Source organism: Balaenoptera ricei, chromosome 11 (genome assembly GCF_028023285.1).
Source record: "Balaenoptera ricei isolate mBalRic1 chromosome 11, mBalRic1.hap2, whole genome shotgun sequence".
Classification (NCBI taxonomy): Eukaryota; Metazoa; Chordata; class Mammalia; order Artiodactyla; family Balaenopteridae; genus Balaenoptera; species Balaenoptera ricei.
Genome location: NC_082649.1, coordinates 58,197,050 through 58,216,021, shown reverse-complemented (window position 1 = coordinate 58,216,021; position 18,972 = coordinate 58,197,050). Strand labels below are relative to the sequence as shown.

Below are 18,972 nucleotides of genomic sequence, written 5' to 3'. Positions count from 1 at the left end.
GGTATGAGATGGTATCTCATTGTGGTTTTGATTTGCATTTCCCTAATGATTAGTGATATTGAGCATCTTTTCATGTACTTTTTAGTCATCTGTATATCTTCTTTGGAGAGATGTCTATTAAAGTCCCTTGCTCTTTTTTTTTTTTAATATTTATTTATTTATTTATTTATTTGGCTGCATCGGGTCTTAGTTGCAGCACGCGGGATCTTTTTTTTTTTTTTTTAGTTGCGGCATGCGATATCTTTTTTTTTTTTTAGTTGCGGCATGCGAAATCTTTTTCTTTTTTTAGTTGCAGCATGCGAACTCTTAGTTGCAGCATGTGGGATCTAGTTCCCTGACCAGGGATTGAACCCAGGCCCCCGGAATTGGGAGCATGGAGTCTTAGCCACTGGACCACCAAGGAAGTCCCCCTTGCCCATTTTTTAATTGGGTTGTTTATTTTTTTGTTGCTCTCACATATTTTGTATATTGACCTCTACGGGATATATGACCCCAAAATATCTTTTTATAATTTATGTGTTTGAGCCAGGATCCAACAAAGTCACACTATATTAGTATATTTTATTGTCTAATCTGGAGGAAATCCCTGTCCCTGTTTCTTTCCCTTGCCCTTGACTTGTGGCAGAATCCAAGTCCATTGTCGTGTAGATTTGTAATTTTGTATTTTACCTTTGCTGCTGCCCTCCAAAATGTCCTGCTTTTGCCTTGGATAATTTCATCAGTGAATTTTCCCTTTAGGAGAAAGGATTTCTCTATCAAAAGTTCCTAGGGGACTAAAACAAAAATGAGAAGAGGAAGCTTTCTCGGTATCTGGGAACCTACCTTTGGGGAGGTGGGCACTGGAGGAAGGAGAGAGGGGTGTGAGGATTAGATGGGGTTGAGCTGAGCGCATTCAGGTCACCATCTTGACCTGAGAGAACAGGGGCTTTCCCCATGACGTGACTGGTGTGGCCCAGAGAGCCCTCTCCATGACCAGGAGCAGACCCAAAGACTGTCCCCCCAGCCATGGGGGCACAAGGCAGATCCCAGGGGCCCTGCTGGGACCACACTGAGGCTTTGTTCCCAAGAGGACACTGGAGAGGAAGGTCTGGCCTCAGGGGGACTTTCTAGGAGTCCTGAGTGTACAGAGGCAAGGCTGGGAAGCCCCCAGCATCCAGGAGGCTCAGGAGCCAGGACATGGTAACAGAGAGACCAGTGAGAGAAAAGCTGTGGTCACTGAAAATATCTGGGCACTCTAAAAGGTCACCAGAGTTATCTCTGGGACTAGGATTATGGGTATTTTTTTCTTCATATTTTCTAATTTTTCTCAAGTGAACAGTAAAAAAGTCGTGCATTCTATTTAAAAATAGATCGATCCTTTCAGGATTAACACAGATATGCCCAAGGATGGCCATTACTGGTAACAACTGCGTTCTCTGGAGATCTGTGATCTGGAGTGGGGACTCTCCAGACTCTCCTTGGAGCCTAGGAGAGCAGCCCCTCCCGCTGGCCGGGCCAGGACCCAGGAGTGTGGCACAATCCCCAGAAGACCAAGCTTGGCAGAGGCAAGCAGTGTCCCCAGCGTCAGTAGCTGAGCTGCTGTTTACAGTTCTGCCTGCAGCCCTGGTGAGGCTTGGACCCTGTGAGGAGGAGGCCCAGCCTTAAGGTTAAGTTCCTGGCAAACCCACTGGAACCTACCCAAGGGCCCAGTTTCATGTACCCAGGAGAGCGTTATCCCAAGTTACTGCTTCCAAACTCCTTCCAGACACAAATGAAACCTGCTACTCCCAAAGTAGAGAACTCTTTATTATAAACCTAGGATACAGAAAGGGAAATTACAAACAGAGGCATTTCTCAGCTCTCTTTGAAACTCTCACAATGAATACAAACAGGTGTGAAAGATACTTTTTTTTTTTAAGTTGTTAATTTTTTTTTGTCTTTATTGAGTTTGTTACAATATTGCTTCTGTTTCATGTTTTGGTTTTTTGGCCCTGAGGCATGTGGGATCTTAGCTCCCCCACCAGGGATCGAACCCACACCCCCTGCACTGGAATGCGAAGTCTTAACCACTGACTGCCAGGGAAGTCCCTGAAAGATATTTTCTTTCTTTTTTTTTTTTTTTAAGATACTTTCTTGAAAGAGTTTTAAAATACTTCCCGGTATCAAAGTGGGGATAGGTACCTAGTAGCTAAGTGCTTCATCAAGATCATGCAGAGAGGGGCCTCCAGTCCCTCCTGAGACCCTGAGGGAAGGTACTTGGTTTGCCCCAGCCCTTGCTGGAAGTGGAGCAGAGAAGGCATACATTTGCTATTAGATTTAGGGTCCTGGGTCCTATCCTCGCACAGAGACCTGAGACCATGACATTTTCTCCTTGAAGGAGAGCTTAAGGGAAACCAACGTACAAATCCCCCAAGGAGGGAAAAACAGCTGTCACAGCTAACTTGCTCTGTGAGTTCAAGCAGCTCTTTCCTCGCTCTGTGCTTCATTGAAGGCGTAAATGCTGGCATAATGGGTCCTTTCCAGAGTCTGGTTCCAATGAAGAGGGAAAACAGAAAAAGAATACAAGATTGTCCCATCTTAGTCCAGGGTTAGGCCCCCTCTGTGGTGGGACTGTCCCACCCAGCTGTTCCTGGCAGCTGTATCCAGGGAAATGCGTGCATGAAGATGCCTGTATGTGTGTGCATGAGGGTGCCTGTGCACGTATATATGTGTCTCTGTGTGTGAGCTTTTATGTGTCCATGTGCCTACAAGCTTTGGGGCAAGAGGCTCTTGTGTGGTCACTGTAAACTAGTCCCAGCAAATAACTTTGTAAGGCAATTAAGTACAGAAGATTGGTGGGAAAGTTCTCTGTGGGTGGCCCAGGGAGGAAGGCTTCCTGCTCACACCACCATGGTGACCTAGCTCCAGAACCCAAACTTGATGGAGAGGCCAGAAGATGGGATCCCATCTCATGCAGGGCAGAGCTGAGAGCAGGGCCACAGGCACTCAATAGGTGGAAGTGAAAAGCAGCCCCAGACGCTCAGGCCAGTCTCTTGGGGACTTATCACAGGGAAGGTGCGCAGAGGCTGGGAGGAGTCAAAGAGGCAGAGGAGAGGTGGACCCTTGGGGAATCAGGCTCAATGTAGGAGCTCCCTATGCTGGGCCAGCCTGCTTCCCCATCTGTCCCCTGGGGCAGGAGGAAGTGGGATGTGAGGTGGGGCAACAGGGCCCCAAAGCATCCATAGGCACCATTGTGGAAGCAGCTGCCCCAGTAGTGCCATGGTCCCAGCAGTGGCCAGCACGTTGCCCAGGCAGCTAGCTCTCTCTCAGCCAAGATTTGTCTCCTGTCCCCAGGAGACTCAGAACAGTGCTTCACCATTTCCCACAATCATTCGAACACAGCTACTGCCTGTTCTCCTCACCCTACTTAGTTCTCAGGTGGAGAAACTGAGGCCTAAGATGTGTGGATGGGTCAGAGCTGGCTCTTCTGGTCTTCCTCTTAGTCCCAGCTGGCTCTGGTTTTTACTGTCCTGGCTGATAACAGCAAGTGGGCGTGCCACTTGCAGCCACATGTTCTATGTAGGACATGAGATGTGATGTCCAGATATGTACAATGGCTGCAGCTGTGTCTGTGGAATTGGCATGTCCAGGAATCAAGAGGCCAGTGGAGCACAGATTCCCCGTACAACTGCAGGTGGAGGCAGGGGTAGAAGTACATGTACAGGCAGACAGATGCACACACACCCAGGGACTCAGGGCAGTTCAGGGCAGGGACAGGGCCTTGGCGAGGCGAGTCCAGAACCAGGACTTGGTGCAGGGGTTGGTGTAGTCGCAGACAGTGATGAACCGCAGGATGCTGGGGAACTCTTTCTTCATTGACTTGTACTTGATGGGGATCAGTCGCTTCTGATGGGCACCTGCAAGCCGCCAAAGGGTACAGAGCTGGCACCAGGCTCTCACTCACAGTGGGATGGGACCAATCCTCAGTCCAGGGGTTAACAATATCCCTCTCCCAACTAAGCACCCCTGGTACATATTCACCCACACAAAGGGCACTCATGTGCACGCACACTTATGTGTGGAGACCTGCCCAAGTTCCTTGATGCTCTATCCGTGGCCCTTGGTGAGGGAAGGCTGGCATCTTGAGGCCCTGCCCACTTCTCTGTGGCAAGGGCAGGGCTGAGCTTACCTGGAGAGAGGCTGAGTGCAAACTTAGTCTGGAAGTCACATTCCTTGCTTTGCAAGTAATCATCAGAGACAACCACCACCATCCGACGGCACCTAAGGGAGAGTGGGCAGGCTATAGGCACTGTGGTGACCTAGTTCAGCATACCCCCAGGGGACAGCCTTGGGAGGATCCCACTGTGCCCAGGCTAGACAGGGTCCAACTGGGAGGATCCCACCATTGGGATCCCTGGCAGGGCTTTGTACACCCACCCACTTGCCCCCTGGCCACCTAGCCAACCTCTTTTCAATGAGTTCACTGGCGATGGACCAGACGCAGGTGCCAGGCAGGACATCGCGGTCAGACACACACAACTTCAGCCGATGGTTTGTCTGTTCCAGCTCCCGGATCATCTCCTGTACAAACTGGATATCGCTGGGGCAGTAGCAGATGAAGGCGTCAAAACGCTCAGGCATTTGCCCTGGGTGCAGAACACAAGGGTGATGGTCAGAGCCCTACAGGAAGGCTGGGGAGGAGCCCAGCCAGGTGCCCCCAACCTAAGCGACTGTGATCCTGGACCCTACACAATCCTGAGATGACACTACTCGGAGAAAGTGCCTTTCCCAGGAGCGGAAAGACGAGCACCTCCTTACCACCTCAGGCCAAACCCTAGGTTGACCATGAGATAGACACATCATTTCATGAAAATCTCATACCAAAACCAGAGGTAGGACTTTATTATTCCCACTGCTTAGGAAACTGAAGCTCAGAGAGATTAAGTGACTTGCCCAAGGTGCCACAGTCCATCTGCTTTCAACATCCATGCTTTTAACACCACAATGTCCTATGGCCCAGGGGGGCAGTACTGGGCCCTTACCCAGGGGGTCATCGCAAATGGTGATGCCCGCCGGATCTCTCGTCCGAGGGATGCTGCTGTCTACAGAGTCCACCTGTAAAGGCTTCTCAGATGCCTCCTGCTGCTGCTTCAGAATATACTTTTGGCAATCCTCCTCTGTGGGGAAGAGACAAGGTGTGGCCAGCTCCCCGCAGGTACCCCACGCCTCTACCCATGGTCAGGATCCAGCCCCTGTCCCACCTCCCTGACTGTGTTGTCCTCCAGGGCTTCTCTAGCCCAGAACTGTGGTGCCATCCACAGTTCAACAGCTCTGAAAAGACGAGCTTCCACCTGGCTCTGGCCATCCTAAAGGGATGTCAGTGGTGTTCTGGCCATGAGGGAAGCCATCAAGGTCAGGCTTGTGTCTCTATCCCATTGCCCTCCACTCCCCCCGCCCTCTCCGGGCTCCTGAGAATAGAACCCAAGGTATGCTTCTTCTAGGATCCACGGCTGATGTGAGCAGGGCATGTAAGAAGAGCTCAGGAAACGTGGTGATTATGTGCAGCGAGGGCAGCAGCCCCAACCAAGTGGGCCACTGTCCCCATGCCTGTGCAGGTATGTGTCAGCAAGTGGCAGGAAGGGGTGCATTTTCCAGGGACCTGAAGTTTCCAAAGACTGTCAGCTTTCAGTCCCTTACCTGCCTGTTGCTCTACATACTTGAAGCAGTCCCAAGCCCCCCACAGAGGACCCCTATTCTGACTCCTGGTCCTATGTGAAAGCCTTTGCCTAAGCTGTTTCCTTGTGCCTTTCCCGGCCTTCGCCTTCTTTCTCTAGTCCCTATCATCCCACGTATTGAAAAAGGGAACTGGTCTTGCACGGTTCCCCCTCTGCAGGCTGCCTCCAGTGTCGCCCTTGCCACCCCAAAACTACTACCCCCCCGCCCCGCTCTCCCCGCCTCCAAAACAGGAAAGGTGGGACGGATGCTGAGGCCAGTTATGGTCAGCCCCTTAATCCCCACCCCCACCTCGGATATGAGCCCCGGAAGGGGGGGGGGGTCCTCACCGATGCTGGGTCCCAGTTCCATCAGCAAGTCGTCGCGGCCCAGCTTGCCGAGCAGCTCGAGCAGGCGGCCCACCGAGGCGCCGGGGCGTCCCTGCCAGTCGTCCAGCAGGCTGCCCGTGGGGTCGGCATGCGTCTCCAGCCGCCGGATCTCCAAGTACTCGAAGCCCATCTCCTCTGCCAGCGCGGTCCAGTCGGCCGCCACATGCGCCCGCAAGTTTAGGAAGAGCGACAGGCGGCGCCGCACTCGCACGTTGAGCGCTGCCAGAGGCAGAGAGGACATGGAAGGGGTGGGGGGCGCGGAGCCCTCGTCCGGGCCTCCTTCAGCCATGGCGGGCCGTCATGCAGAGGCGCGTCGTGGGTCTGCGCTTCCTCCTTCCCCTACCGCCACCCCGCCCCCCCGGCCCCGCCCCGCCCCCCCGGCCCCGCCCCGCCCCGCCGGTTTCTCTTTCGAAGCGACGCCCCGCCCTACAATCTGGAGCCCCAGTAGATGTGCGGAAGTGGGGGGCGCCCCACCCCTGCCCTCGGGATCTCAGGGGACTGCGGGTGTGGGGACCGGGAACCTACCTTTTAAGGTCTACGGAGCTCCACCTATCTGTCCAGGAGGGTCTGGTGCGGCGGTAGGACGATGACCTTCCTTCCGGGGTTATAGGAAAGAGGTGACTTGCTCTTTGGCATCTGGTGGACTTATATCCTTTCCATTAGGGATCTGAGGGGTTCATACGGTCCTGCCCTCGAGGATGGCGGGGAAGGGGCAAGGGGGCAGGCATCGGCTCTGCCTCCCTCCACCCTCCCCCCCCAGTTCTGGTAGAGCACACAATCCTGCCCTTAGGAGTATGGGGAATCCCTGGCTGTACACCCAGAGTTGGAGGTGGAAAAGGGCATATTGCCTTCTGGAGCCAGAGGCATGCCACGGCCCTGCCCTTGAAAAGTGGGGGGCACGACCCCACCCTCCGTGTTTGAGGGTAACAGGACACCTTGGCCTTCCTGTCTGAGAGAAACCCAGTACTACCCTCTGGGGTCTAGGGAAAACATTGCCATTGGGAGTCAAGTGGGCACCCGGCCTTGCTTTTTAGGGGGCAGAGGACATCGTCCTGACCTGGGGAGCTTTGGTTCATTCACTCATTCAGTAGGTATTTATTGATCACCTATTAAGTGTCAAGTATGTTGCAGGCACCCTGAATACAGAGTCCTTCTCTGACTTGGTGGAAACCCCAGCCTAGCGGGGGAGGTGGGCACTAATCAAATCATCCCAAATGACTGTAAAATTGGTTTAAAAAAAAAAAAAGTATGATACTCTTTCTCCGGATAGGGGGCTTGTCACATCTCCGGCACATTTGTGCAGTCCGTTCTCCTGCCACCCCAGAATCCCAAATTCCCTCAGTCTTCTCGAAAGACTTCCCAGGAGAGCCCAAACGCGTCTGGGTAGGCTCTGGGGCATCTCGGAATTATTTAGGTCCCCCAGCTTGGGGGAGACAGCAGAGAAGGCTAGGCAGGGGGAAGAGGAATTATAGTCGCTGGCCCCTCTTTCCCGGCAAGAAGCTGCAGGCGGCGCTCCTGACGAAACTGCCTTCTGTTTGGTGGCGGGCAGCGGGCAGAGTTGTAGGGAAAGGAACCCCTGGCAATGGTGAAATTTGCTTCAAGATACCAATGGTGCTCTTGGAGACCCGCCTCGGGTTTGGCAGTAGGAAAGGTTTCCTGTCTGTATTTCTAGGCGGGGCTTCAGAAAAGCCCACCTCCTGGCTGGCAGCCGCCTGAGGCTACTGTAGGCGGGGCTTTGAGTGGAAAGACCCTCTTGGGTTCAACTTTAGGAGGTTCCGTTTGCGACTAGGGGCGGGACCTCAGGCAGACTCGCCTTCTGGTTGTCTGAGGCGGGGAGGTGGGCGGGACCTTAGAGGGAAGGGCCAGTCAGACCCGCAGGGTTGTGGGCGGGGCTTAGGATAGAGGAAGCGGGCGGTCAGAGGTACGGCTCCGCGCCTGCGCGGGCGACGGTCTGTTGGTTGCTGCTCTCTGCCTCTGGGTGGTTGGGGCTTTACCCTGCTGAGCTACGCGATGCGGAGGCTGCAGGTGGTGCTGGGTCACCTGAACCGCCAGCCCGCTTCGGGCCCGGAGCCGGCGCCGCGGGCCGCGCCGTGTTGGAGCGGCGCTCCGCGGAAGTCGGCGGAGGATGTAGTGGTGGTGCACGGGCGGCGCACGGCCATTGGCCGATCGGGCCGCGGCGGCTTCAAGGTGAGGCCCCTGGGCTCGGGCGCCGGGTGTGTGATGGCGGCCCGGGGTGGGCTGGGGTCTGGCTCCTCTGTTCGGTAACCCTCGGCGTCGGTGGTGGCTCCGCGCCCGAGTTGTGACCGCTCTGTCCCTCTGGGGTGGGACTGGGGGAGCTGGGATCTTGGGAACCCCGAGCACCGCCACCAGCCGCGCGCTTCCCGCTGCAGGACACCACCCCCGACGAGCTTCTCTCCGCCGTCATGACCGCGGTTCTCCAGGACGTCAAGCTGAGCCCGGCCCAGCTGGGAGATATCTGCGTGGGTGAGTGCACTACCCGGGCCCTGCGCTCGGTTCTCGCCTTCCCATTACGCCGAAGCCCTCCTCAAACACCAGGCACTTTGCAGGTGTTTTCCCTGAGGGGAATGTCGATGGACTTCACGCAGCTGACTGTAATCGTCCCTTTCGGGCTATAGACTCCACCGCCGCACCCCCGCCTCCAGGCATTTTCTATGCCCGCTCCAAGCACATTCTGCATATTAAGTATGATAGAAAGCAGGGATCTCAAGTGACAGACATTTCAACGCCAGGGTCTTGGCGCAGGGGTTTGAGAACACCCTAAGAGACAGGAGGCTAGGGTTCTCTACCCATCCTGACGTACTATCTATGCCAGGGTAGAACAGAGGGAGTTTGGAGCATCAAAACCCATCTAGTCCAGCCCCGCACTTACAGATGGAGAAACTGAGGCCTGGGGAATTTGCAGCAGAGCTTGGACCTGAATCCAGGACCTCTTGACCTTCAGTCCAACCCTTTTTCCCCAACTCTGCTCCTCTAGCCTGGAAATATAACATTATATGGTAAGAGTCGCGTCACATAAGTGTCAGCCCTAGATGGGGGATCACTGTTCCACCCCTGGAGTGCCAGCAGGGCTTGGTGGAGGACACTCAGGGGAAGGTGTGCATTTCAAAAACACTTCCCTAACTGACAGAACTACTTCTTCAGACTTCAAGCTTTGCCCTACATTCTTCTTTCCATGTTACCTTTTAAAGGCAGGCGACCTCCCCAGTGTGTGCTGATTTGGAAAAGCAGGTTGCATGGGCAAGGGAGCTTGGGCCTCTCAGGGACTGGATCTAGTGTATGGCCAGGACAAGCTGCTGTATAGCTGGCTGCCCCTGCTCCAGACCTTGAAATCCCACTCTTTCTGAAGGAAGATCTGGAATGCCCCCCTCTTGATAATCACAGCTGTACCTTAGTGCCTGGCACTGAATAAAGGTTTGTTGTCCACAGGAAATGTGCTTCAGCCTGGGGCCGGAGCATTAATGGCCCGAATTGCCCAGTTTCTGAGGTAAACTTTTCCAGTTCTTGCTCTGGGTTGGCTATTCACACTCTTGCTTGGGCTCAGGTCCCAGAGAACTCAGCCTGTTGGGGGAAGATCAGGATTGGACACCAGACCTGGACACAACCAGGGTCCTCAGCACCCTGCTTTTCTGGATGCTGCCTTTCCCCTACTTTGAAGGGAGGGTGTGTTTCCCAGCGCTGAGCCAGGACAGACAGCCTTTGGGACTGGAGCAAAAAGTTCTCTGTGGCCTGATTTTTCTTAAGCCAAAGTCAGCTTGTTGCTTGTGAACTCTGTCCTCTTGTCAAGTAAATAACCAGGTTGGCACACTGAAGAGTGATTTTGAGCTTTTTAAACGCTAGCCCATCAGCAGAGGCTTGGGGACAGGGCAGAATCTTGGGGTGAAGGGTAGCCCAGAAGGGGCCCTGGTGAATTGCCCTTTACCACTTGTTGTCCTAAGACAGGGAGGAGGTTGAAATTATTTTCACGTGTCGATTTAAGAGTCACTGAGTTGTGTACTCCCAGCTTCGTGGAGAAGGATTAACAGGAACATAAACTAGTGAAGGAAAAGGAAAACTGACAAAACCTGTGGAGACTAGGAGAGGTTCGGACTGTTTAGCCTGGATTTCAATGATTCCAGCGATCTGGCTCTAGATTTGACTTCCAGCCTAATCTACCTGCTGCTTCCTCTTTCAACCAGCCTGCTGAAAGCTGGTCTTTCTGTCCCCTTGCAGTACTGTCCCTACCTCCCCTCTCTGCCCTAGTTAAACCCTGTTCAAACACAGTTTCGCCATTTTGACCAGACTTCCCTGAGTTCCCAGGCTTAAAACGAGGGCCCATTCTTTTCCAGTCGCTAGCCACGTGCTTCCTTGTGATGTGCTTTGCCATCTTGCTCTGTTATTGTAGTCTCTGCTAGTTAATTCACTTTCTGTGTGTGGTCAGGCATCCTCTAGGGCTCTGTATTATAAACATGTCAGCATCTCTCCGGTGGTGCCTCATACCGAGTAGGTGTTCAATGAACACTTGGTGGATTGGGTGAAGGGGTGGTAACTAGGTAGTAGGGAGTTAGGGGACCTGGGAAGGGTTAAACAGGCTACAGGGACCTAGGAGACTATCCACCCAAGAGGGTCTCAGCAGAGCCTGGCCTGAGCACTAGCCCAGAGGTTCCCGACCCTGGCTGCACGCCAGAATCAGCAGAGTCAACAGAGTGCTTTCACCCCTGAGGTTCTGAGTCCATGGGTCTGGGGATTTCCCCAGGGCTTTGTACCCTTGGCCAGCACAGGTTACACTGGCAGAGGCAGCCTCACCAGCTTCCTGGGCTGGAACCAGTGTGAGAGCCTGGGGGAACCCGTCAGAAGAAGGGATGTTAGAGCACCTATTACCCATCAGGGATTTTTGTCCAGCCTTTCTTTTGTCTGGGAACAGCCTTTCCAGAGACAATGGGAACATAAAGGCCATATGGTTACTAGTAAGGCTGAGGAGTGGGGATGGTTTCTAGCCTCATACTTGAGACATTTCTTTCTTTTTTTTTAATTGAGGTATAGTTAATTTACAATGTTGTGTGAATTTCTACTGTACAGCAAAGTGATTGGGTTATACATATATATACATTCTTTTTTTATGTATTTTTTTCCATTATGGATTATCACAGGATATTGAATATAGTTCCCTGAGCTATACAGTAGGACCTTGTTATTTATCCATTTTATATATAATAGTTTGCATCTGCTAATCCCACACTCCCACTTTGTCTCTCCCCTACCCAACCCCCTTGGCAAAAACAAGTCTATTCTCTGTGAGTCCATTTCTGTTTCGTAGACCAGTTCATTTGTGTCATATTTTAGATTCCACATGTAAGTGATATCATATGATATTTGTGTTTCCCTGTCTCACTTACTTTACTCAGTATGACAATCTGTAGGTCCATCCATGTTTCTGCAAATGGCATTATTTCGTTCTTTTTATGGCTGAGTAATATTCCGTTGTATATATGTACCACATCTTCTTCATCCATTCCTCTGTTGATGGACATTTAGGTTGCTTCCATGTCTTGGCTATTGTAAATAGTGCTGCAGCGATCGTTGGGGTTATGGTTTTCTCTGGATATATGCCCAGGAGTGGGATTGCTGGGTCATATGGTAGTTCTATGTTTAGTTTTTTAAGGAACCTCCATACTGTTCTCCATAGTGGCTGTACCAATTTACATTCCCCCAACAGTGCAGGAGTGTTCCCTTTTCTCCACACCCTCTCCAGCGTTTGTTATTTGTAGACTTTTTAATCACGGCCATTCTGACTGGTGTGAGGTGGTACCTCATTGTAGTTTTGACTTGGATTTCTCTAAGAATTAGCGACGTTGAACATCTTTTCACGTGCCTGTTGGCCATCTGTCATACTTCAGACATTTATTTTGCACTGGTTCTCTGTCTCGGCCACAGGCCCTCTTCTCTATTCTTTATAGGAATCAGGGATATACGGTTTTAATTTTTGAATCTTCAAAGGAAGAGAAAGAAGGACCCCTGTGGCCCAACCAGCCTTCTCTTGCCTCTGGGCTGTGCTTGGCCTTGGATGAGGAGAATCACAGGGTGGAGGGGCATGTGATTGTGGGGCACTGGGGAGCAAGCACCTGCAGAGATGGGGTTTGCCCAGTGTAGGTCAGGCCTGGAGTAGGGGCAGGGCTGCTGGGTTTCTTCCCCTGGGCTTTCTGTCCCCTGAAGGGCCAGTCATGTTGGCCAGGAGCACAGGCCTGCTTTCCCTGAGAGCCTGGCAGGGGAGAGGGGGCTGACTCTGTGGTCTCACTTTCTGTTTCAGTGACATCCCAGAGACCGTGCCTTTGTCAACTGTCAATAGACAGTGTTCGTCAGGGCTCCAGGCGGTGGCCAGCATAGCTGGTAAGTTCTGACTGGGTGGGCACCCAGTGCCGCGGCCTGGCCTTGGTCCGGGCTCCTCGGGTTTGGGTCGTCAGAGTCACTGTCTGCTGGGCAAGCAGTAAGGATTTCTGACAGGACCGTAACCACAGAAAGCCTGGAGGAGAGCCCCTCACTGCACCCCCAGCCTTTTCTGGACACTCCTGGGTCTTCCATCTCTGAGGCTGGGGCTGAGTCCCGCTTAGAGACTAAGTGGGGAAGAGGCTCCCCTGTTCCCAGGACAGATGGACTCTGGGGAAGGATGTTTATGAAATGCTTTTGTTGCAGGTGGCATCAGAAATGGGTCTTATGACATTGGCATGGCTTGTGGGTAAGAATTTATTCCTGCTGGAGCTTATTAACCGACTTGTAACAGTGAAACTAACGTTCATCTCCTGAGTTCTCAGAGGCCATGATTTCAGAATTCTCCCCTGGCCCTTGCAGGCGCTTAGAAGTTGTCCCCAGCTCTGGCTGCTCAGGAACTGCTCACATCCCTCAGCACCAGAGGAAATTGGCTTTGAAGAGCTTTCTTTCTTGGAAATCTGTCAGGCTGGAAATGGGGGCAAGCATTGTGAGGAAATACAGCACTGGGTTTCTGTCTGTGGCCCTTGTGGATTCATGATGGCTGCTGAGAGAGCAGTTTTGCTTCCGTAGAGCCAGGGACAGCTGCCTCCTGTAGAACTAGTTTGTTCATTTCACAGGCTGGCTGTTCCCCACGCTGACCAAGGTGGAAACTTCCAGCTGCCTCCTGGGTTCTGAGGGACACAGTCAGATCTGTGGTGGTTTCGTCCCTGTCAGCTGTGACTCCATCTTTGGCTGCAGCATGTGGAGCCCGGGGAGGGGAAGGCTGGGGTGGGCGTCGGGTGCTGGCAGCCTCGGGGAGGCCAGCAGCCCCAGGATCCTGACGTGCTCCCTCTGGCTCTCAGTTCCTCTGCATAGCACTTCTCGATTGGAGCCCTGCTGGGCCGTCTCAGAGCTGTGCCAGTTGGCACTTGCTGTACTGCCCTGTGTCTGCAGTTGTAGATAAACCCAAAGACCACACTGCAGGGACTTTGGCCAGGCAAAGGCCACTGCCCAGGCTGCCCTCTGGTTTCTATCTTATTGGAGGAGGGTCGGGGGTGTGGGTGACCTGAGGAGAAGGTTAGAGCCTTCATGAGTTTCTTAGCGGGTATCTGAGTCCCCAAGCAAATTAAAGACTGTGTTACTAGGGTGTTAAGGATTTGGGGCCAGGACGTTCCCTCATGTCACAGGCTGGCTGTTCCCCGTAGACTGTGATCATGACGAGTAGCCCAGGATATCCTAGGTGGCAGTGGGCTCTGAAGCCAGACTACCTAAATTTGAATCCTGGCTGAGTGACCATGGACAAGTTAACTCAGCTTCTCTGAGCCTGACACTGTTCAAAGCACTCTTATACCTGAAAAGACTTTTTTTTTGGTGGGGGGGTGGGTGGCCGCGCTACAGGGCATGCGGGATCTTAGTTCCCCGACCAGGGATCGAACTTGTGCCCGCTGCGGTGGAAGCGCGGTCTTAACCGCTGGACAGCCAGGGAATTCCCAGAAAAGATTTTTACAATAACGCTGGGCACATGAAAAGCGTGCAGTCAAGGTTATGTGTTATCATCCTTTGAGGCCTTATATTCTGCCGCCTCCTGGAAGCCCTTTTGACCACACTAAACTGAGATCGCGCTAGTTTCCCTGGGCTCCTAGCACCTCCTGGTCTATGCAGGTCGGCTTGCTCTTTGATGTGCAGCTTTTAAAACATTTGTCTCTTCTCTCCGCTGAATTTGTGGCCCCTGAGGGCAGGGCCCGGGCTTGTTAGATGTGTTTCTCCCACGGTGGCCAACACCAGGCTGCTTTCCTTGGGAGCTGCCGACCGGCTGCAGGACCAGTTGTGCTGGGAAGCGAGGCCCTGCCCAGGCATGTGGCTTGTGCAGCGGTGGGGGCGAGGGTGCGGCTGGGGCTCAGCAGCCCTGCACCCCCGGCTCTGTGCTGCCGGCCAGTGCCCTGCCTTGAGCTCCCTGGCCGTTTCCCAGCACTTGCCAGACGCAGAGCTCTCCGTGGGGTGTCGCGCTGATGATCACCTCCTCTTCAGGGTGGAGTCCATGTCCCTGGCTGACAGACAGAACCCTGGAAATGTTACCTCTCGCTTGGTGGAGAAGGAGAAGGCCAGAGATTGCCTGATTCCTATGGGGTGAGCGCCCACCGTGGCTCCGTGTGCCTGTCCCCGCTCAGCTCCCTGCCTGGCCCGGAGCAGGGGTGCAGGAACTTGGATTATCTTGTGGCCTCCCGCCTTCGGCCCTGGTCTGCTCTGCAGGGGCTCTGGGCGTGGGACTTAGTGCTGCCCCTGACTTCCGTGTCCTGAGGCCCCCAGTCCGCTCTGTGCCTCTGGGTTTCCAAGCATGGCCCAGCCTGTCACTCCCACCCTGAGGGGCTCAGTCACACAAGGCATGGATGGCAGCTGCACCCTAAAGCCTTGGAGGCCTAGAAAGTTGAGGAGGCGGGAGGCTTTTGCTCGCCGGCCAGGCTGGCGAGGGCCCTTGGGCCCTGTCAGTGCAGCATCAAAGGTGCTGCATTCGCAGAGCAGCTAAGCTCTGCATCCAGAGCCACCCCCGGGGTCCGTGGGCAGGGAGTCGTGGCTCCGCTGGGCGTGTGAGGGGATGTGCGGCTGCCTCCACATCCAGGGACCATCTCCGAGGGAAGCCTGTGAAGCCAGAAGCCCCGGCCGAAGGCCCCTCTGTGGCTCTGGGCTCCCAGGATGAGGGGAGGCTCCAGCTACGGGGAGCAGAAAGCTGGGTGTGGCCTTCCCAGAGGGGACTCGTCTCCCACGGTAAAGCACTTTTCCTTGAGGCACAAGAGAAGCTGGCCAAGCCAGTTAGTGCCCCCTACCCACGCCCTCCTGTGTGCTGGTCTCTGGTGAACAGGCTTCTTAGAGTCTGGCCAGCGTCGCTGACTCCCTACCTGTGCTCCGCCCTGAGTCGTCACTACTGTCTCTCTGGCACAGACGGGCTCTCCGGTTCTCTCCTGCCTGCAGCCCTGGGGCCCGTCCCCAGGCCACCTGGCTCTGCGCTAACTGTTTGTTGTCTGTGTTCTAGGATAACCTCAGAGAACGTAGCCGAGCGGTTTGGCATTTCGCGGGAGAAGCAGGATACCTTTGCACTGGCTTCCCAGCAAAAGTGAGTGCTGTTTGGGGTGAGATGTTTAAAGGGCTGGAGAGTGAGGTTTGGAGGCTGTCCTAAGGGATCTCAGGTGGAGCTGCCCTTAGGCTACCACTGGTTTCCAAGCCTCTACCTCCCAGAAGGGGGAGGTGGGCAAGGGCCGGGGGCCACTGTGCAGTTAGCACTGTGTTCCATTACGGTCTGTTTACCCTGAGTGTCTTTCCCTAGCTTGGCCTCGGTTTCCCCATCCATTCATTGAGAGTGTAAGAAGGGCCAGGGCTCTTCTCTAGTTGGCTGCGGTTTGGTGATTAGACATGGTAACCACAGGCTTCTCTGGAGAGCCTGGAGGGTGGAGCCGGTGCTGCCGGGGACCCTGGCATCCCTGAGTCTGGGGTAGCATCCTGAGGCAGGGGCTGGGGACACTGAGGCAGTGGTTCTTAGCCACTTGGGTGCAAGTAACCATTTGAGAATTTGGTGAAAGCTGTGGCTTCCTCCCTATGCGAATGCCCATGGGCCCTTACATTTTGCATATGATTGCAAGGATCACCCTAGAATGCCCTGTGCTTTGACACTGTTTAAACACAAAGATTCATCCAGTAGTTTGGTATATGGCATTTTATTTTATTTTGACATTTAAAAAATTTTATTCCACTAACAAGTTTGTGTTAATCATAAGTGTCACTCATGCAAATTATGCATAGATATATTCAGGGTGGTATATGTCATTTTAATCACGTGGAAACGTGGGGAACGGATGGAATTGAGCAACGGGAGGGAACAGAAAAGCTGGCAGAACCCAGCACAAATATTCCTGGGGCTCCAGCCTCAGTTTGGCTTAGTCCCTCTTGGGTGAAGGTCTCAAAGGGAAGCCGCCACTTCCAAACTTCCCCCTCCCCTTTGAGGTTGGGATAAGCCAGGATCTGAAGATCTAAGGCTGATGGCCAAGAAGTCCCTGTAAAGCCCTGGGCTTCCCACTCCCAGGGCAGGTGGGGTAGTAGGGGACCCTCTGCCGTCCCCCCGAGGTGAGTGTGACCCCACATTTAGCAGCCCGAGCTTGCATGTCTGTCCCAAAGGGCAGGGCAGGAGGCAGAGGCCTCAGGGAGGGACCCCAGGAAGGAAGGTAACCCCATGGAAACCTGAGCCTGGCTGTCCACGGTGCTGGCAGGGCAGCCAGAGCCCAGAGCAAGGGCTGTTTCCAAGCTGAGATTGTGCCTGTGACCACCACGGTCCGTGATGACAAGGGCACTGAGAGAAGTGTCACCGTGGCCCACGATGAGGGCATCCGCCCCGACACCACCCTGGAGGGCCTGGCCAAACTGAAGCCTGCCTTCAAGAAGGGGGGCTCTACCACAGCTGGTGAGACTGGGCTGGGGGTGGGGTGAGGAGGGGGCTGCTTCTATGCCGGGTGTTCTCCTCTGGGAGCCTGGAGCCACCAGGCAGGGTGGATGTGGAAGGTCTGGACCTCCCCGGAGCTGCCCCCGAGGCCTCCTTAACCCTGTGGTTTGCCTCTAGGAAACTCTAGCCAGGTGAGTGACGGGGCAGCTGCCATCCTGCTGGCCAGGAGGTCCAAGGCAGAAGAGTTGGGCCTTCCCATCCTTGGGGTCCTGAGGTCCTACGCAGTGGTTGGGGTCCCGCCTGATATCATGGGCATTGGACCTGCCTATGCCATCCCTGTAGCTTTGCAAAAAGCAGGTAAGATGGCTCCTTCACACCCTAGGTTTGGATCCAACTCCTGCCTCTCGTGCTGTTGCCAGAGGCAGGTGCCCGGGGTGGGCCTGCGGGTGCCGCAGAGTGAAGGTGGGGCAGGCCAGCACCCCGACCCCTTCCTGACCCCACAGCTGGGACCCGCTCACCCATCTGGAACAGAGGCAGACACACCGGGCAGCCCAGCCTCCAGCCCATGGATGGCGCAGGGCCCCAGGGAGTCTGAGAAGCCTGCTAAGGGGCCGCTGGGTCAGCTCCGGTCTTTTCCGCTTGCCTGCAGGGTTGACGGTGGAGGACGTGGACATCTTTGAGATCAATGAGGCCTTCGCAAGTCAGGCGAGCCCCTGTTTTGCACTGTTGCCTGGGCCGCCCAGTTGGAGGCAGCGGGTGGTGGTGCAGGGGACCAGGGAGGGAGCTACAGCTGATGCTCAGCCTCCCTCCAGGCCGTCTACTGTGTGGAGAAGCTGCAACTGCCCCCTGAGAAGGTGAACCCTCTGGGGGGTGCGGTGGCCTTGGGCCACCCGCTGGGCTGCACTGGGGCGCGACAGGTCATCACACTGCTCAACGAGTTGAAGCGCCGTGGGAGGCGGTAAGGCTGGCCCCCGTGGAGGTCGGGGGTGGGGGGTTGGGGGGAGGCCCAGCTGGTGCGCCCGAGGGGGAGGTGGCCGGGAACCACGTGCCCTGAGGTCTGGCGTCCTGTGCCCGTGAAGGCCTTGGTCCACCCAGCTCAGCCTGGTCCGGGGAGAGCTTGGTGGCTGGGCTTCTGCCCTTTGTGCCTTCACCCAACCAGCACATTTTGCTTCCACAGGGCGTATGGGGTGGTGTCCATGTGCATCGGGACCGGCATGGGAGCCGCCGCCGTCTTCGAATATCCTGGAAACTGAAAGAGGCCCAGCCCAGTGCTCTGGCAGTAGCGCTACAGACGTGATACCTGGGGAGTTCCAGCACCGGTGGTAGTGGCAAATCAAGACACTTCAGCTAATTAATTTGGCAAATGTGAACACTGATGAGACAGTACAGGAGTGGGTGAGGTATCGGGCTGCCCTCTGTCGGGCCCCTCTAGCTGAGACAGACAGGCAAAGGTGGCCTGGGTCACCCAGCCTGCAAGGCTACTGTGTGATTCCTGGGGAAAGGGGCCTGTGGATGCGGAGTGCAGTAAACATCGCAAATGCATTACCTTCCCTTAGTGGCTGTGGTTTTTCCCAAGAGCCAGTTCTTGCTATGCTGGTCCTGCCTCTGCTGAATCTGAATACTGACTCTTTTAACTGCCCTGGTCTCCACAGGGGCATGGCCTACCCTTTGTATTAGCTCTGAGGACACAGGGCGCAGGGCCTGGAAGTGGGGGGGCGGGGGGCGGGGGGGGCGTCCCTCCATCCCAGGAGCTGTTCAGAGGTCCTCCAGTAGGTGCCCTGGCCCAGTAAACCTGCTCCATAGCTCTGGGCCGTGTTTATTTCCAGTATTGGGGGTTGAGGGCGGAGGCTCAGAGCTAGTAGGGTGACGCATATCTCTCGTCGTATGAGCCTCGGCCCTGGAGCCGCAGGGTGCAGGATTTCTCACCGAGCACGCCTTCCACCACCAGCGTGGACTCGTACAGCTCACAGCTCCTGTGGGGAGCAGGGGCTGAGATGAGGAGGGGGCCCTGGGCCACGGCTCCAG

General features: G+C 54.8%; 3 protein-coding genes across 15 annotated transcripts in view; 1 reads left to right on the top strand and 2 right to left on the bottom strand.

Moving 5' to 3' along the window:
• Positions 1-1,764: 1,764 nt before the first annotated feature.
• Positions 1,765-6,409, bottom strand: MYD88 (MYD88 innate immune signal transduction adaptor). Of its 3 annotated transcripts, none has more exons than XM_059939202.1 (5): positions 6,021-6,409; positions 5,001-5,135; positions 4,424-4,604; positions 4,148-4,239; positions 1,765-3,875 (listed from the first exon to the last, which is right to left on the bottom strand). In XM_059939202.1, the coding sequence occupies exons 1-5, from the start codon at positions 6,346-6,348 to the stop codon at positions 3,721-3,723; spliced, it is 891 nt and encodes a 296-aa protein (XP_059795185.1). In that variant the 5' UTR covers positions 6,349-6,409; the 3' UTR covers positions 1,765-3,720. The 3 variants fall into 3 exon arrangements, with proteins under 3 accessions (XP_059795185.1, XP_059795187.1, XP_059795186.1); XM_059939204.1 differs by having other exon boundaries at positions 3,855-3,875; positions 4,148-4,190; positions 4,415-4,604; XM_059939203.1 differs by having other exon boundaries at positions 3,855-3,875; positions 4,443-4,604.
• Positions 6,410-6,507: 98 nt separating this feature from the next.
• ACAA1 (acetyl-CoA acyltransferase 1) lies at positions 6,508-18,492 on the top strand. 2 transcript variants are annotated; one of them, XM_059939201.1, is made up of 12 exons: positions 6,514-8,246; positions 8,450-8,543; positions 9,507-9,564; positions 12,364-12,443; positions 12,747-12,789; positions 14,550-14,648; positions 15,550-15,630; positions 16,778-16,968; positions 17,125-17,304; positions 17,597-17,652; positions 17,760-17,905; positions 18,125-18,492. In XM_059939201.1, exons 1-12 carry the CDS (start codon positions 8,070-8,072, stop codon positions 18,198-18,200), a joined length of 1,281 nt encoding a protein of 426 aa, XP_059795184.1. In that variant the 5' UTR covers positions 6,514-8,069; the 3' UTR covers positions 18,201-18,492. The 2 variants fall into 2 exon arrangements, with proteins under 2 accessions (XP_059795183.1, XP_059795184.1); XM_059939200.1 differs by lacking the exon at positions 18,125-18,492 and having other exon boundaries at positions 6,508-6,676; positions 7,094-8,246; positions 17,125-17,652; positions 17,760-17,849.
• Positions 16,210-18,972, bottom strand: part of DLEC1 (DLEC1 cilia and flagella associated protein) — a 107,260-nt gene continuing 104,497 nt past the window's right edge. For 9 of the 10 annotated variants that reach the window (XM_059939188.1, XM_059939187.1, XM_059939190.1 and 6 more), the window contains one exon: positions 16,210-18,920. In XM_059939188.1, coding sequence (XP_059795171.1) covers positions 18,703-18,920 — 218 coding nt within the window. In that variant the 3' untranslated portion in view covers positions 16,210-18,702. The remainder of the gene's footprint in view (positions 18,921-18,972) is intronic. The other variant, XM_059939192.1, reaches the window with a different exon arrangement.